Consider the following 20,141-nt stretch of genomic DNA (forward strand, 5'->3'; position numbering starts at 1 on the left):
GATCAGAATTTGTAGTTTGAGGAATATATTGAGAGTTCAATGAGCACTATGGTACTTAACATCTGAGGTCATCAGTCCCCTAGAACTACTTAAACCTAACTAACCGAAGGACATCACACACATCCATGCCTGAGACAGGATTCGAACCTGCGACCGTATGGCGTAGCGGTCGCGCAGTTCCAGACTGACGCGCCTAGAACCGCTCGGCCTATTGAAAGAGTACTCGTTACAAGTTCTGTAGACCATTTGAATGACTTATCGAAATGAGGAATGCAGTTTACAGGATACAGTATGTATATGTGATTAAAACTTTTTATTGTGTAGGACAAGTAATCAAATATTTTGTTGCTGCACAATGAACTCCTTTCTGAGCCATCGACAGCTTTAATACTGGGTAATTTCTTCCTCTAGTGTTTTAAATACGGATATCACTATTCTTCTCAAATTGTGATGGATTATTTATGACAAATTTCATTAGCGAATATATGTATTCTAATAGTGCAGTTGGAATCTTAGCTCCTTGAAGTGGTGCCTGCTGACATCCGTAGATGAACACAATTCTTACTGCTCATTTTTGTGTGAACGATACTCTTTCTTTCTTTTTTTTTTTTTTTTTTAAGGAAAGTCACTAAAATGTCCAGAAATATTCATGTCCCAATGGAAATTACTATATGTTAATGACCTTTCACTTTATATTCATTAAGCAGAACTTTTGAACTACAGTTATAATAAATCCTGTTAGAGAGAAAGCATCAGGAGATATTGTTAATGATGTTTTTCAAAGAATTATTACATGGTTCTCTCAAAATGGACTCACTCAATATTCTTAAACACAATATATTCAGTCATGTACAACAAAGACATACCAACAATAGATGTAGTACAAGAATAGGAGTCCATAAACAGGGCAGCCTACAGTGCTTTCAAAATAGTGATTCTGACTCAATACATTTTACTGTGCAAGTACTTTGAGAAATAAAAATTCCTGATTTACAAGGGAATGCCAGAAACTAGGCAATAGGAAAAGAAACTGAAGATCATGTCGTCATGGCAGTAAGCGGCTCTCAGAACTGACAAATAAGATGAGGTCAGCTGTCTAGTGAGCATACACACTTATTTTTCATGCAAGATTGGTCACAGCACAGATTTAAAGCCAAGTAACCTTTAAATCAGTAAACAATTGTCTTTTGTGTCTAGCAGTTGTAGTAAAGAAATGCATGTACACTATAAATTACACAGTTCATAAAGACAATCTGAGCACCCGTCTTACGTTGTCTGCAGATGATGCTGTCGTTTATTGTCAAGTAAAGTCATCAGATCAAAAGACATTGCAAAACAATTTAGAAAAGTTATTTGTATGGTGCAAAAATTGGTAATAGACTCTAAATAACAAAAAGTGTGAGGTCCTTAACATGGGTGCTAAAAGGAAGCCCATGAAACTTTGGTTACACGATAAATCAGTCAAATGTAAAGTCCATAAATTCAACTGAATACCTAGGAACTATGACCAACTGAAATTGGAAATAACACACACAAAATGTTGTGGGGAAGGCAAACCAAAAACTGCATTTTATTAGCAGAACACTTAGAAAATGTAACAGATCTACTAAAGAGACTATCTACACTACACTTGCCCGTCCTCTTTTGGAGTACTGGTGCGCAGTCTGGTGTCCTTACCAGATAGGGTTAACAGAGTACCTCAAGGAAGTTCAAAGGTGAGCAGCACGTTTTTATTTTCACCAAATGAGGGGGAGAGAGTCACTGACATGATACAGGATTTTGAGTGGACATCATTACAACAAATGCCTTTTTTTTTTTTTTTTTTTTTTTTTTTTTTTCAGCAGAATCTTCTAACGAAATTTCAGTCACCAGCTTTCTACTCTGAATGCGAAAATATTTTGTTGATGCTGACCTACATAGGGAGAAATGATCATCATAATAAAATAAAGGATATCAGAACTCTCACTGAAAGATATAGGTGTTCGGTTTTTCTGCCTGCCATTCGAGATTGAAAAAATAGAGAATTACTGTGAAGATAGCTCGATGAACCTTCTGCCAGGCACTCAAGTGTGATTTGCAGAATATCCCTGTTCATGTAGTTGTGGTTTACAACTATGCCGCTGTGAAAGAACCCTTTGTCCACAGAAATGTCCACTGGAAGTTTTTCAGAACTGTTTTGCTCACCGAGTTTCTGCTTGTTTTGCACGGCAAGCAACTTAACCCCAATACTTGCAAGTTGTTCCACATCAATGGGTGCGAACATGTTTGCTGTGCCAGCAGACTTCTAATTGACACCTCCTGTACATAAATACTGAGCAATATTATTGTGTTGTTCTTGGCTTCTGCCACCTGGACACTATACTGACAATATTACTGCACGAGTAACATTGAGCGCTTTGGGGCTATTTCCCATCTCAAGCAGGCCTATAAATTTTAATTTAACAATGTTTTCCAATACTATTAAAGACAAGTGCATAAAGGAAAAACAATTTTTAATAATATTCCTCAGAAAAACAGATTATGATGAAGGCATTGTCCTCCAACCGCTTCACTTTTTGAATGAATTGTAAACAATGTCAAAAAGTGTTATAAATAAAATGCTTGGGGAATGTGTAAAAGCAACAATAATAATTTCTTAATAAAAATTTAAATCAGTTGTTTGGATGGAGTAAGTGCCATCATACAAAAAGAAGTGTTTTCCATATTCAAAACAAATTTGTGTATCTACATAGTGAAACAGAACCTTTATTGTACAGGTAGCATTCTACAACATTAACAAATTCAACTACACTAATGATGATGTTCAGCTAGCTCCTTCCTCTTCATCTCGGCCCACTTTGCTTTGTTTGCTGGTGAATTAGCTGAAAATACAATTTAGTATAAATTAAAAAACCTGAAACTAAATGCTTCTATTTTGCAATATTTTAACACACAACATAGAAATGGGCGGCAAAAGAAACACATGAAAACATGCTTAAAAAGAGTCAACATCCCTTGCTTTCCATTCCCCTGCAATGAATGTGTATTGCTGCATTGCAGGTCACCTGATGATTTGGGGCAAGACTAATGACAATGGCTGAATGCATGATTAACAGATTTGCAGAATTTAAAAGATCATATGTTCAAACAATGAGTTTCAAAATGTGTTATCAACAGAGGGCCACAGTTATTCGTATCTGTCAAATACTGTTTGCTGAAAAGTCGAATGATTTCTTCATTTCATATGCTTGGAATTCTGCTTTTAGGGAAATGGGAGAGCACAAGCCATTTGTTTCAAAGAGTTTAACAGGATTCAAAATAATTAGTAGCAGTGGCCTTGCCTTTACTGTGATTTTAGTTTATTTATCAGCTAAGTAGCGAGGATGTAATGGTGTTCTGTTAGATGCCCACTGTACAAATCTGATGCCAAAAGGCTCCAGGCCAGATATATGAATCCACAGAAGTGGACAATAAAGACTTGCACAGTGTGTTTTCAAGCTTTCACTTCCACTCTTTTTACAAAGACCTGATGCCAGAACTGAGTAGTAGTAGTAGTAGTAGTAGTAGTAGTAGTTACTGTAAACACCAATCTGCATCTTTCATGCTAAATGCAGATAAATCAGAAATAAACAATCACATTTGAAATTACAGCATGGTCTCACAAATTAGTCAAAACAGCCTGAGAAGAAATATGTCAATGCAGTACACAAGAGATTGCATGTGCTGTTAACCCTTTCAGTGACACACATAAATATATATCTGTCCTGATTCATTGGTATGAATATTTACACCATACCTAATGGTACTTTGAAATAAATAATAAATTTAGCAGTCTTATTCATTACTACTTTCAAAGAGTACATGCCGACATTTATTTTATCATTATGCTGGAGCAAATGTTTTGTCATTTAAAGGGTTAAACTAATAGCATATACGACGATTCATGGTGGTAGTAATGGCACCGAAAGCCACATTATAAGGCAGAACATGGATAAAATACAGGACATGTAACATACATTATTAATCCATGCTCTACACCCAATACTTCGCGCTGCCTATTAGAAGAAGGCAAAAATTATGTTGCTTAGCCTAGTAAAGACCATTCACTCCCACAAATTACTGATTATCAGAGTGCTGAACTTCCTCAGTGAAGTTTTTAAAATCCTTTAAAAATAGTTTACTGTGAACTGAATCAGCAATGAAATTGTGAGGGAAGAGCTACTCAACTTCAGGAATCACTGTCACTCTCACAATGCAGCATTAGAATCAAACTATGAGAAGGCCTTTGTTAGTCCCTCAAACAACAGACTCATTCACAAACCAAGTGCCACTGATTTCTCTGATAGGCTTTACATTTCATTCATGAATATCCAACTATTAACTTTCAATACTGAAATGCACGGAGTATCCTATAGCAACATCATGGAAAACCTCTGATGTCATAATTATCCAAAACATGGTAGGCCATTATGTTGATGATGATGGCTCATGGTTGGAAACCATGAAACTAACTGCAGACAGCAATCTAGCAAACAAACGACCACATTCACAGCCAATATAATCCCACAAGAAAGACATACACATCTGTGTCAGAGTGGTATAACCTTATTTTGCAGGACAACATGTCACCAACTGAGCACATGTTACACTCAAATCTACCTTATCTTCAAATGCAAAGTACTCTAAAGGGTAATGAAGTCCACGCACAAAAACCAACTTTGCACAAGCGCTCTATACTCTCAGCAACGTCAAGTACACATGTGCATTTGCTGTAAATGGAGAGCCTTCATCAACACTCATTCCAGTCTCTGGTGCCAATCTCCTGCACTATCTAGCAGATGACAGGCTCTTATGATCCACTGGTGCCCAGGTATGATTCGTTATGTACTTTCCCTATGGAATTCCACTTATAAAGACTATAGGAAAGGAGAAACCAGGCATGAGTTTGACTTGGTGGGAACAAAAAATATGATAAAAAGTCTGCACATATATCACTATAAAGAATGTGATAAGTATCTAGTGTAGGAAAAGTGACAGTGGCATAGTACAGAAGAATATAAATCCATGTCCTTTTCGATAGGTAGTAAAAAGTCACTAGTAACAGTAAGATACACACTAGATAATTCAGAGTCTGCCAGAAAAATGTACACACACTTAAGGAACAAAAAGTGTTACTTATGTGTTCATTTTACATTTAATAATTGATCACACATGTTATACAACCTTCAGTTTAGCACATGGTTACTTTAAGTGTTCAAAATGTTCACTGTTGGCAGCTACACACACAACAGAACGACAAGCTGTTGCCGCAACTACATCAGATAATTTTACAGTGGAGATAGCTGCACATGTCACTGTAATCTCCTGGTGAAGTTCCTCCAGCATGCGTGGCTTACGTTGATAGACATTATCTTTCACAGATCCCAACAAGTAAAAGTCCATAGATATTAGATCTGGCAATCATGGAGGGAACTTGATGGGCCCTCTTCGCCCAATCCAGTGCCCCGGAAAACTGTCATTCAGGAAAGCTCATACAGCTAGGTGGTTGTGTGGTGGCACCCTATCTTCTTGGTAGAAGACCTGTTCATCCGCTCCATAAAGCGCATGTATACCTGGCAAAAACTGATGTGCGTAACATTTCCAGGTACACATCTCCAGTGACAGTAGCACAAAGAAAAAGGGTCCTAGTAAGCCTCTAGATGATAAGTCACACCATACGTGAACCCCAGTTATTGACCACTTTATCCACATAAACATGCAGATTTTCTGCTGCCCAGTACACACTGTTATGCCGATACACAGTTCCATTAAGTTTAAATTGAGCCTCATCACTCCACACTACCTTCATCACAAATTGTTCATCAGTTACCATTTGCTGATACCATTCACAAAACTGCATTCAGCAATCAGGATCATTGTCATTAATCGCATGCAGTAATTTCTTAACTCAAGTCTAACAACAACATCAATATCTCAATAGAGCCTGGCACTGTATACATTTTTCTGGTGGACTGTAATATGGAAAAATGATCAACAAGGAAGTCAAGTACCCTTTTATTCTCTTTACATTCTAAGTGATGTATTTTAGTTAGCTTTTACACATTATTGTCCTGAGCAGGGAACTGATCCCTTCCAGTCAGAATATATTCTTTTGTGGAATACCTGGTACAGGCATAAGACCTTTATCAGATTGACTAATGTTGCTCCATGATCTCAATGTCACTTCTCATGATAGTATCTCCAGAATAAAGTAATCTAAATGGAGTACAAATATTTCAAGAAGATGGCTTTCAGAGAAAACTGTGAAAGCACAGACAACATAAAGTCACATCAGTAACATTATCCATTTTAATTCCATTGGTTCTCTAAACACCCTGAAAATTGATGCAAAGTATTTACCACTGTCAGGTATGACCTGCAATGCCTATAGTTGTAGACTAGTTTCAGCAAACCTTTTTTGAAATCAACAAGGAACAATTTCATTATGTTCTGGAACGATGGAAAGGCATAACTGGCCAGCAGATTTCTGCCTGGAAGTTGTTTTGGATGTGGCAATGATGGTCACAAAAAATGTTTCCCACTGAATGCAGCATACACAATATTCCATCTGAAAATTTCCCCCACCAATCCACACTGCAGCAGATAAATGAATACCTTTCTATTACATCCATTAGAAATATGTTGAAATGTCCTTCGTAGTAGGTGCTTTCACCATTCTTGTGAGATTAAATGGCAACTGGAACACGTGTACACTCTTCTCTAGTACAATTTGTTGAATTACAATATATTTTCTTTCACTGACAATTCGATTTTCTCCTGTAGAACTTAAAATAACTCTCGAGAAACCACCTATACTCATACTATGCAAACTTCTGAAGTTTATGGCAGATAGTAATTAAATCCCTGCTTGAACAGAACTTGTGCAATGAAAAGCAAAATGAGAAAGCCCATTGCAAAATATTTATGGACATATCAAGTAAGAATTAAGTGATAGTGTGATGCTTAAAATGAAAAGAAAATGGATGTCGTCAAAAAGTTAAGGGGAGACAGTTGCAGAAGTATAAAATAAATAAATAATCACAAATTTGTCTATTTGAAAGTAAATATAATCAAGATTATTATCCCAAATTTTTTTCTTTGAAATTCAGACTACAAATGGTGTAAAAAATTAAAACCATAAGCAGTGTAATGCACCATGCCCACAGAAATAAGTGACGATAGCATGAAAATGGCAGTCCAGCAGACAATTCAAGAAAACTGTGATGCAACTAATATCAAAGATATAGCAGTTTCCTGTGACAGTTCCTGGATGAAGAGGGGGCACAATTCACTGCATGGAGTTTCAACAGTCAGTGTCAAAACTGGAAAAGTAGTAGACTTACAGGTTACGTCTTAATACAGTTCTGTATGTTCCTTACACAAGAAATATAATGACGCTGGTAAATAAACAGAATGGCAAGGAGCTCACAATGCTGTCTGTAGCAGGAATTATGCGGGTTCCAGAGGTGGGACAGAAGCTGCCGGTGTGAAACTCATTTTCCATCATTCTTCACAAAAGTACGGAGCATGATACACACAGTATTTAGGAGACTGACACTAGTGCCTTCAAGAATGTAGTTGAAAATAGGCCCTATGGAAAAGACAACACTATTGAAAAACTGGAGTGTTTAGGCCATATACGCAAGAAGACATGTGGACAACTCAGAAGATTTGTTGCAGACAATAAAGGCACGCTACACAAGGACGGGAAGCCACTGAAAGGTAAAAACAGACTAACAAAGAAGAGAATGGACAGCCTGCATGTCTGTTATGGTGCTGCAATTAGAAATAACCTCGCAAGATTTGGATAATATGAGGACAGCAGAGTGGGCCATTTGGTTTCATTAATAGTCAACAGAACTACACCTCAAAATGACCTATGTTCTAATGAATGGTGCAAATTTCTCAAAAGCAAGAAAGTGGAAAAATAGCCTTCCTTAAGAGGTTGCAATGGTAATTAAACCAGCTTTTCAAGCACTGGCTTCACCAGAACTGCTAGAAAAATATCTGCACAGCAAAATGCAGAACCCAAAAGAAAGTATAAATGCTCTTATTTGGTAGAGAAAATGTATGTTTTGGTAGCTGAAGCAGTATTTAATGATGGGAATGCAGCCAAACTACATCTTCAGCAAGTTGGGCTTTACACCTGGAGGCTTCACTGAGCAGGTACTGCAGACGATCAATGAGCAACAAATCATGAAGGTGGAGACTTCTGTACAGAATCTAAAAAAATTCTAGGCAAAGGAGCAGGAGAGCTAAAAGGGCTGCACAGGATGAGGAAGAACTGGAATATGGATATGGACTGTTTTAGCAAAGGTATGATTAATTTTTTTTAAAACATTCACCCAAACTTTAAAACGATTTTTCTGCAGCTTAAGATCTTCTCCTTTCAGGAACACATACATCAAACTATTGGGAAGCATTTCGATGAAATTTGGCACACCTATTCTTTTACTTGGAAGCAATATTTAAGTGGAACAAAACTTTAATCTGGACATTATAATCAGTTTTATGGTTGATAATATACGGAAAACTCATCCGTAAAAAATGTTCAAATCCAAAATGTCACAGAAAATAATAGAAACAATTTACCACAAAGTAACTGCACTTTATTGTACATTTATTAGAGTAGATTACTTTACCACAGAAAAAATTGCCAAATTTGCCTGGAAATAACAAAAGTGTACCTTAAAATAATAATGTAACAAAAAATTCAAAATTATCTCACACCATTACATTTTTTAAAACTTATTTAAGGCTTATTGGATCCAGTTCAGCGAGCTTGAATAAAAACTGACATATGGATTTACAAAGATATCAGTGGAAGACTGCCACTGTCTCCCCTTAAATGTAAGCATATTTTTACAGCATCATGTCGAAAAATGGCTTACTCATGGTGTAAGTTTATTCATGATTATCTTCACATCTCTTTACCCCCTGTTACAGTACCAAATTAATCCATATCATTCTGGTCACATCTTACAAAATCCATAATATCACGAATGTCCACTTGGTGCTGTACCGTACTGTTGTAAACGTTTTACACCAAATTAATTTTGGGCTAGTAACATACAAGAAAATACCTTTCCTACATGTCAAAGCACACAGTGATTTTGAGAATACAGATGTGATTGCGACTGGTGGATAATATTCATCAAAACGAAGGAAGATAAAACAGATAGGGCAACTGCCAAAATGAAAAATTAATAGGACAAACTGAGTAGCCTGACGTGTGAACAACTTTAAATGCTGTTTTGTATGGAGATTCTCAACAAACTACTGAAAATTAAAATGAACATTGAGGATGCAAATTAAATTTTATAAAACACTCCCTCCATCATACTGCACTTTGAGACATGAAAATTGAAACTGACAACGTATGTACACCTGTAGTCGCTTTTGAGTGAAGCTGTGTAAATAATTTTCTTGTAAAATAAAAATTAAGTAAGGAAATCTATATAATCACAAGAATCTTCATCAAATATCTTGCAGTTCCAGGAATAATCACTGAAATACTCTGTTTCATTTTGAAATATGAGAAATAGCTCAATCTGATATACAAATCACCAGTTCTCAGGTAACATATCACCGCCATCCTCATCTCTACAGAAATTTCAATACGCAGAATAGTACCTTGTCGAGAGCTAAAGATTCTGTTTCTGAAGGAGAAACTCACAATCCTGCTGTAACATTTTCATGAACTTTGCAAACAAATAAAGCAGAGCAAAAGCTCATTCTCACGAGGCACAACAAACAAGTATCATTTATACAGATTAGAATGGAAGTAAATTTCAACACAAATGGCTCCCTGCATTTTCTGAACACAATGCTGCTTCCCCACAGCATTGTCTTGAAATTCTAACAGAAGTATTCACTCTGAGCAACAGTTCTCATATATGCCCCATTACTCAAACGTGTGAACATTTGTTCATGATTAGAATATTAATTTCTGTTAATTTCAGGAAACTCACTGAATAACCACTCTGTGCAGACAAAGTATTTTGTGGTAATAAAATCAATGCAGCTGCAAAAGGTGGCTAATTAATAAACCATTAGGAAAAATCTAAGTAATGTCAATTTCAAATTTTAACACATTTGAGTTTGTCTCAGAGAAAGTCTGCAATCATACAGTAAACTTCAGAAACAATTCAAACCTCAAATTTCCAAGCATATGATGATAGATCAAACACCAAAACTCTCTGCTAAGATGATTTTAAATTAAACTATTACTGCACAAAAGTTACTTGTTTATTAATTGCACATAACAAATAAATTAGCTAAGTTTTAATGAAGTTATGCTAGCAGTTTGCAACTGGTGGTAGCCATAAGTAGAAATACACCAATACAAGCACGCCTCTTCATGCTCAAAGTATTAAGATTACCACAGACAACATAACACGCATTGGGTGACATCGATCTTCCTACAATGAGTATTTTATGTTTTCAGATATTATTAGGAGAGGTTATGAAATGCAGTATGACAAGAGACACGGGAGAAGATTAATTCTACTTGGGTATAAGCTTACCATGGTCTCAGACTGAAGTATTCTTGCAAACTGCGTATTACTTAAGACAAAATGGATGGATGGATGCATGCATGCCCTCTTAAATAGAACAACAAATGTGTTCATACATACCTAATCTGCTGATAGCAATGAATACTGGCGAACATGCAACAAGACTTATGAAGTAGTATCTCCAGACCCACTGATTCTTAAGATAGAACCGCAATGGAAATTGTGCTATCTTCGCAGAAAATGTGTAAGGGAATTTCATTCGTCGGTCTGACATCTGAAGAAAGACGAAAACAAATTTAGTAGTGTAAAATCAGTTCTCCATTAATATAAGGACACATCTCATAAATATCTTGCCATGTTACAAATTAATAATAATCAACACTGAACTTGATGAAACTACAAAACAAATGACTTATTCATAGCTGAAAATTTGTTGTGTGTGGGTAAAAAAAGTAAAATGAAACTAGGAAAAGCACTTAGATTATTTACCTATGTTCTACAAAGAATTGGAGGAAACAGTGGTATACATTCACTCTACAGTGGGGAGAGGAAGAAACATTGTGTGGTATAAACTAAGGAACAAGCAACCAGAAATTACTAGTTCCAACTACCTTTCCTAAGATAAAAATCAACTGAGGAATGAAATTTATTCATTTTTCATTTTTTTAGAGCAATTATCTACAACATGTACTCCAAATACACTACAAAGTTACACTAACACATGGCGGGCATTCCCTGTGAATGTCAGTCTGCAACATTGTTCACTGTTTTCGTTACAGTAAATAGATGTATGTACTTAAATTAAACATAAACAAAAGCAGAAGTTTCTAACAAACATCTTTGCTTCCAATGATTTCTGTTATAATGCTGGTTGATTCAGCAAATGTCAGATCTCAAATCCTGAGTCAACTGAAGTTTGCAGAACTACCCAGCTGTTTGACAACTTAGGTATGCTGAGCTATGTGGGGTCATGTGGGTACAGCATATATGGAATCCATCATGTTTGGAGAAGGTGTTTTGTCAGCTGTGGTGGTGCCCTTTCGAGATTTATGTGGTCGTCATTACTGCGAAATTAGACTTAGTGCTGTAGTAACTCTAGAGTTTTGGAAGGAGTTTTTTTCTTTCTTTTTTGGCTTTGTCAGGTTGTTATTTTAATGTCCTTAGTTACTTGCAACTCATTTGATTTTAATTTTGGAACTGTTAACTTGCCATGTTGTTACTAGTAGGAATTTTAATTTTTTTTTGTTTATCATCTCTTACTAATGATGTATTTAAGTGCTGTATGTTGTTTGCCACCATGTGCAACAACGTGGCCACTACAATTAAATTTCTGCAGTTATATGGTCTCATGGCATTGTGTGAAGAGTTAACAGTGTGCCAAATTAATGAAATTGACAAAAGTTGCTGTGCCTCGAACCAGAGACAATTAGTTATATGTGGCGGAGTATATATATGGGGCAGAATTAGTGTTGCAATAGTGCGTTTTATTTCGATTGTTTTATGTCTTATTTATCCAAAATTATGAACAATGTTATATTTTTGTCTATTACACTTTTATTGGATACTGTCTTGGGAGGAGTTAGTTCTTTTTAGTGGTGTGGTATTGTGTGGCTTCACTTTAACTGTATAAACAGTGTGATGTGCTGGATAGCAGGTTTGTCGAATTCTGAGTGATTTTGTAATATTTGTGGTGCTCCGTTTGGCAGTTGTGTACGTCCATCATACGTGGACTTCCTTTTAGCTATATGGGTCATGTGAAATTCCTGATACTAGTTTTTTTAATGTTGTTTTATTAAGAATTTGTTGATTGTTGACTGTTCTGTTAGTCTGATTTTTGCATTAATGTTCGTATGTCTTCATTATTAGGATTGTTGCATATTTAGTTCTTCGCTGTCCAAACCATGTTTCGAAATCCAATAACAGGTACCCACAGCAGATCAAAGGAAATAAGGTTTCAAGCCAGCTACACCACACAACAAATAGCATTGCAGACAATGCAAATACACTACAAGAAATGTTTGTCAGAGGTGTGGACAGGGACAAGAAAAGTTGAAATCCTGTTGCAAAACACCACAGGAAACATGTTTCTAGTTGCATTGTGTACACACAGTTTATATTCATGTTATATTTGCAACCAAATATTTTTTGTATTATTTGTATTTTTTCAGGAGTCTGATGAGTGACGTCATGGTTATCATATTGTATAAGACTGAAATACAGGCATCTATCATCTTGGTGATGGGGGCTACCACAAATTTCAGTTTTGCCCACATCCTTATGTTCAGTGGTGAGTCCCAAATGATTGCCAAGATTTCTTCTGGCACTTGATGTGATACCTCTGGAAATGAAATACATGTATTAAAAGCACAGATGCACATGGGTCAGATTTCCAACTAGTAACCTTAACCACATAGTGGAGATGTTGAGCCGAATGGCACGACAAAAAGACTGCTAACAAGTAAGCTTTCAACCAAGAACACCTCCACTATATGGTGAATAGCCATCTAACCTTTTCATAATATTATCATATAATTCCATCCCGGATTTTCCATTGTTTAATCACCTGATCCTCATTACTGGCTTTATGACATCTGACTCCAGACAGCTGCAAGGGAGTTCCAGCAGCAAAGACAATATTCTGACTCAATATTGGTTTCAACAACTTGATTCAAGAATATCACACAATTTATATCAATTTAGGGAGCAAAGGATGACGATTAAATGTAACTGCGTTTTTGAGCAGATGCTGGGAAAGCAAACTAGATTCCAACTGGTGCTAAGCTTCCAAGACACTGTCCTTCCTCGAGGAATCCCATTTATGTGCCTATTGACTATTAAACAGACCTATGTAGTCTGAGGTTATTTTCAGTCCTGCTATTCCCTTACTCCTACCAGAACTTCCAGCATCATAATTTATTTTTCAATAATCTTTTGCAATATGCAAACACATACGAACAAGCATTTTTTTATCTCCAATATGTCAAGATTGTTGCAACTACACATTTCACCACATATTTGGCTTCCAAAAATATTTTGTTATCTTTCCCACTATTGGTGAACTTCCTGCATTATGGAGTACAAACCTCCTTGCTAAATTACTCAAGCACGATCCTCAACCAACCATTATTCTTTACATCACACCGTGATCTCCTCATTACCTCTTTAAAAACTGTTGAAGTACTTTCTTACACAATTTTGGAAATTACTAGTCCTTTGAGATAGCCACGAGCCGCCCTGCTTTGACTCACTTTTCTTGGTGGCACCATAAATTTGGGTCACATAGACATCTCCATACTTATCATCGGAGCATCCATGCAGTTACTGAATCACAGAAATGAAATGGGAGAGGGGGGTAGAGGAAGAAGACAGGGCAAAATATGGTACATGGGAGAGGAAGAAGACAGGGTGAAATATGGTAACACAATTAGATATTAAGCACAATTTTAGAATTAATACTGACGAGTGTGGAATAAGACAAAACAGCTTTTTCAGGTCTGAAAGTACCTTTAAGAAATTTGTCTGCTCCTAAAGTTTCCAATTTAAAGAAGGTTGTGTGTCAATAACCACACCATCTCAATTACCTACTCACTTCTAGGATACATTTGTCTGTAGATTATATGTGTTTGAGATTCCTGTACAACACTTCACTAAAAATGTCATCCATTTATTACACCATCCATTGACACCACAAATTAGCATATTAAAGTGTCCATGAACTAAATTCCCCACATTCTTCAGTTGAATAATAATATCACAACAATCTCACAATATAGATATCCTCTCTACAGTTTCTATAATATTTGTTTCAAATCATGCTCACTCTCTGGACAACTACTACTTACCAGTTTTATTTAGTAAATCTGTGTTATGCAAATGACTATAGGCCTACTACAATTAAAATAATGTTGTAACTAACAGATTGCAGTGGTCGGTAGATAGTATTGTTGACATACAGTTAGCCACACCACACAGGGCTCTACCAATACCTACAAAACAAGCCTCTTCACCCTTGCCTCACTGAAATGTCAATCAAGTTAATTTAACCAGAGTACAGTGTCTTAACATAGTACAATAAGAAAGCACCTTCTGTTTTACAATGTGAATGAAAGTAAAGTTGGGGTTCAATGCCTCAAAATCGGGGGAAATTTAGCATATAACTCAACTGTACAAAAATTCCAGACAAACAAATCAGTCAGGGAAACTGGAAAAATTAAACTTGAATGGCACCAGATTTTAATTAAACTACTACCAAACATGTACTACTGTAGCAGGCATGGGCTTTGTGTCTATCTTGGCCACAATAATGCGTTCACTATGCTGTTTGTAGTAGCTAACCCGCACTCCTATTTTTTTTATTCATTATTAAACCTACTCCTGCATTACCCCTATTTGATTTTGAATTTATAACCCTGTAATCACCTGACCAAAAGTCTTGTTCCTCCTGCCACCGAACTTCACTAATTCCCACTATATCTAACTTTAACCTATCCATTTCCCTTTTTAAATTTTCTAACCTACCTGCCTGATTAAGGGATCTGACATTCCACGCTCCGATTCGCAGTACAAGTTTATATTCCAACTAGCTCTGCAGATGATGAAGAAATTGATGAAATGTATGACGAGATAAAAGAAATTATTAGGGTAGTGAAGGGAGACGAAAATTTAATAGTCATGGGTGACGAATTCGTCAGTAGGAAAAGGGAGAGAAGGAAACATAGTAGGTGAATATGGATTGGGGGGAAGAAATGAAAGAGGAAGCCGCCTTGTAGAATTTTGCACAGAGCATAACTTAATCATAGCTAACACTTGGTTCAAGAATCATGAAAGAAGGTTGTATACCTGGAAGAATCCTGGATATACTAAAAGGTATCAGATAGATTACATAATGGTAAGACAGAGATTTAGGAACCAGGTTTTAAATTGTAAGACACTTCCAGGGGCAGATGTGGATTCTGACCACAATCTAGTGGTTATGAACTGCAGATTGAAACTGAAGAAACTGTAAAAAGGTGGGAATTTAAGGAGATGGGACCGGGATAAACTGAAAGAACCAGAGGTTGTACAGCGTTTCAGGGAGAGCATAAGGGAACAATTGACAGGAATGGGGGAAAGAAATACAGTAGAAGAAGAATGGGTAGCTCTGAGGGATGAAGTAGTGAAGGCAGCAGAGGATCAAGTAGGTAAAAAGACGAGGGCTAATAGAAATCCTGAAATGTGGTGCTACAGAAGAATGCTGAAGATAAGGTGGGTAGATCATGTAACTAATGAGGAGGTATTGAATAGGATTGGGGAGAAGTTTGTGGCACAACTTGACTAGAAGAACGGATCGGTTGGTAGGACATGTTTTGAGGCATCAAGGGATCACAAATATAGCATTGGAGGGCAGCGTGGAGGGTAAAAATCGTAGAGGGAGACCAAGAGATCAATACACTAAGCAGATTCAGAAGGATGTAGGTTGCAGTAGGTACTGGGAGATGATGAAGCTTGCACAGGATAGAGTAGCATGGAGAGCTGCATCAAACCAGTCTCAGGACTGAAGACCACAACAACAACAACTACCAAACAAGTCCAGTATCTTTCACACATTATGTTTTTCCTTAAGAATTCCATTTCCACAACTGCTCTGCCTGTTGTCCATTCTTTCTATTCATTTGAGCCTTACAAGCTGCTATGTTTTAGGCTAGTGTAAGGGTACTGGACCCCACCAAAATCTTTGATTTTTAGTGCAGACCAAGGTCTAGTTTGGGTCAAAAGGAGCCAAATGTCACATTTACTACACATATATGCAGAGTATGATTTCTTCCCTACTTTATAAATCACCTACCGTAACTGTGGAAATGGTAAGCAGTCAGAAAATTACACTACTAGCAGAGATACAAAAGTAAGAGAACGGTTGACTAACCCTGGCGTAAACCACGTTACGATAGTTCCTCTTCAGACATAAACCCATTGCCCTAATATTATTAGCGATAGTGTGTGTGGGGCTCTTTCACGCTATATATGCAATAAATACTTTACTAGTCCATATAAGACAATGTATAAATAAGAAATTTAAGCAGTTGCAAAAAAATCTTTACATTTCTATTTAATTTTGCATATGACACGTTATTGAGATTAATTCTAACGTTAGGCCATCCTACCGCATCTTAAGTTATCTTTACTACGGGGAGTAAGAATAATATTACAGTCTCATATTGGATGCGGTGGCTATTAATACTCCTTGCGATACGGTAAGATTATAAACTTCACAATATTCCTAAGTCTCAATGACGATCATGTGGTTTGCGAATGAAATTATAGACCACATACAGTCCCACATTACCAATCGGAAAAAAATCCCGTAATTCAAACGCCGAGCAATTTGTGTATTCCTCCATACACAATGTCTAATTATAAGTACTAAACGACACTTTATAATACAACACGATAAGTAGTTATCGAAAATGAACTTGAGAAAATTACCGAACATATACACACCTTTAACTTCGACTTTATTCTCCCACTGGACCGCCACCAATTGCTAAAAAAAGGACAACGATAACTTTTAACACGCCAAGGCAGTGATCCATGGCCTTCGGTCGCGCTTCCAGTAGTAAGCTCTCTGGTTTCCAGCTGTCGCGAGCATTCATCGAATTGTGTTAAAGGCCCGTCCACACGCAACGATCTGTCTGCGCAAATGTCTGCGCACATCACATCTGCGCAGACAGATCGTTGCGTGTGAACAGAAGATTTGCACCAACCTGAGGTGTGTGCAAACCTGGAAGTTGGAGTTGGAGGTTTGAGCGAAACCTCTCAAATCTGTCGGTTCAAACCACATCTGCGCAGACAAGTTGGAGCGTGTGGACAGGAGATCGTCGCAAATCTGGCGCGAAACAGCTGTTTGCTCAGTCTAGTGTTTGTATTTGTGTGCACAGGGCATTAAAATGGCTGATACTCGTCAGTGTTCTCGAGAGTTTGTAAGTGAATTCATTGAAATATACAGAAACCACCCATGTTTGTGGAAGATTAAAAGTAAAGAATATAGTGACCGAGACAAAAAGACAGCAGCATACAATGCTCTAATTGAAAAATTGCGGGCAGTTGGCGCCTCGGCAAACAGAGAAACGGTAATAAAAAAATAATTTCGTTGCGAACTGGCGAAATTATTTGCGGATGGATGTCGAAACTTATAATTATCTCTTAAAGCATGTAACCCCTCATATTATGAGAAAAATACTTGTATGAGAAGGGAAATTTCTCCTCATGAACGCCTGGCAGTAACATTAAGATTCCTAGCAACAGGAAGGAGCTACAATGATTTGGTATTTTCATCTGCAATATCGAAACAAGCATTGAGTGAAATAATACCCAACACATGTGAAGCTATTTACGCTTTCCTGAAAGATGAGTTCATGAAGGCAAGTCAAGTAAATTAGTCTGTCAGCGAACTGTTTACCGAAAAGAGTTATCCAAAGTTCAGAAATCTAGAAGATCTGGTGTAGGAGTAGATCAAGTATACCAGCCAACGTTATGGTATTTTGATCTACTTGGCTTTCTTAGTGATCAAGAAACGCCAAGACCAAGCAGGAGTACAATTGAAGATGAAATTGGAGTGCCAATGTGCGAGGAAATGGAACACGAGGTTATGTAAAACAAAACAGGTTCGCTCTGCAACTCTCGCAGTAAATTTACGTGACAAAACTGCTTTCGCTTTAGCAGCCACTGTCTGCACCATTTTGACCGCTTTCTCTGTTTCCTGCGGTTGGTCTGAATGTTTTTTGCAACACAAGTTGCGAACACAGACCACAACAGAACTTCCTCCATTTCTATTTTTCAAAATAACTGAATTAAATTTTGACGTTTTCGGGGAGCGTAGTCGCATGCCACTGATATTTCTTTTCTACACCGACAGATGGCGGGCGAGTAGTAGATTGGGATTTGTGTCGTGTGAACACATCACATTTGCAGCGATCTTTTGCATGTACAGACATCTGCGCCGATGTCTGCGCAGACAGATCGTTGCGTGTGGACCGGGCTTAAGAACAGACTATCAATGGTAGCGGAGGCGAAAGAAACAACACATATAAAATTAGTATCCCGTACTTCAGTTGACCTATATAATTCAACTGAACCACAGGATACTAACGCTAACGACAACGAAGAAATCGATGTACGTTAAATTTTTATCCCGTACTGCAGTTAATCTACAGGGTGTCCCAGCTATCTTGTCCACCCAAAATATCTCTGGAACAATAACAGCTATTGGAAAACGACTTTCACCGGTATCAATGTAGGGCTGGGGCCCATGAATGTACATATTTGGAAACATTCTAAAACGAAAGCATATGTGTTTTTTTAATACGAACTTACGTTTTTTTAAATGGACCTCCTATATTTTTTCTTCAGCAATGCATAGCATGACAAAGCACATACACAATGGCGTTGATTGCATCGCAATATTCCCATTACATCCCGAGTTCTATAGACGCGAAGTTGAAGCTTGAAACACCCGATATGCGCTGCTAACGCACGTCCTGAGGCTCAGGCGTGAACCCCATGCTGCCCGTAATCGCGATGTGATTGACATGCGTAATCACACTTCCATACTTATCAAGAGGTCCCAAACGAATAATACGGTCTGCTGCCATCCTGCATTAACGTCGTACATTCCAGCAGGTATTTATACCATAGGCTAGTAGTGATGCGGTTCTGTAACATACCTGTGTACCGCAACGTTAGTCACAAAGTTAACTTCGCTTATCGTTGATCCGTTACTAAAAAGGTAATGCCGTTCAACGTTAAAACTTTACTTTACTGTAGATCTAGCGCAAGTGACAGTTAATCATTCACTCGTAATAATAAAATTCATGTTGATGGTTTTAGTGAAACGAGCAATTGGACTAAAAGTTGTACCGTTGTTTAGATAAAAATGTTTTGATTTGGGATTACGGACAGCATGGGTGGGGTTCACGCCTGAGCCTTAGGACGTGTGCTAGCAGCGCATGTCGGGTGTTTCAAGCGTCAACTTCGCGTCTCAATATCTCGGGATGTAATGGGAATATTGCGATGCAATCAACGCCATTGTGTATGTGCTTTGTCATGCTATGGATTGCTGAAGAAAAAAATATAGGAGGTCCATTTAAAAAAACATAAGTTTGTGTTAAAAACACATATGCTTTCGTTTTAGAATGCTTCCAAATATGTACATTCATGATCCGCAGCCCTACATTGATACCAGTGAAAGTCGTTTTCCAATAGCTGTTATTGTTCCAGAGATATTTTGGGTGGACAAGATAGCTGGGACACCCTGTATACAGCTCGACGGAAGTTTGAGATACAAGTCATACATATGTGACGTGAGGTATTCAATGCTACCGCTACTTCTATCCCTTTTTTTCCTCCTTTATTTTCCACAGAAGTACTTGGACACAAACAAGCGACATCCTTAACATTAAGGTCGAAATATTACTCGCCTTGATATATTTCTACCATATTTTCTGTCTCCTGTTTTCCTTTGTTTCTGAACACTTCACTCAGCTGTGTAATAAATGATCTCTGGGAAATTCTGATGTCATTGGTCAAAGCCGACGGGTTGTATCCCGTTCTTCAGTAGGCCCTGCCAGAATA

General features: G+C 37.4%; 1 protein-coding gene across 1 annotated transcript; it reads right to left on the bottom strand.

Annotated features, from left to right (window-relative positions):
* Window positions 1-2,725: 2,725 nt before the first annotated feature.
* Window positions 2,726-17,165, bottom strand: LOC124612969. Its single transcript, XM_047141497.1, has 3 exons — window positions 17,013-17,165; window positions 10,656-10,809; window positions 2,726-2,861 (listed from the first exon to the last, which is right to left on the bottom strand). The coding sequence occupies exons 2-3, from the start codon at window positions 10,807-10,809 to the stop codon at window positions 2,791-2,793; spliced, it is 225 nt and encodes a 74-aa protein (XP_046997453.1). The 5' UTR covers window positions 17,013-17,165; the 3' UTR covers window positions 2,726-2,790.
* Between the last annotated feature and the right edge of the window lie 2,976 nt (window positions 17,166-20,141).

Source organism: Schistocerca americana, chromosome 4 (genome assembly GCF_021461395.2).
Source record: "Schistocerca americana isolate TAMUIC-IGC-003095 chromosome 4, iqSchAmer2.1, whole genome shotgun sequence".
Classification (NCBI taxonomy): domain Eukaryota; kingdom Metazoa; phylum Arthropoda; class Insecta; order Orthoptera; family Acrididae; genus Schistocerca; species Schistocerca americana.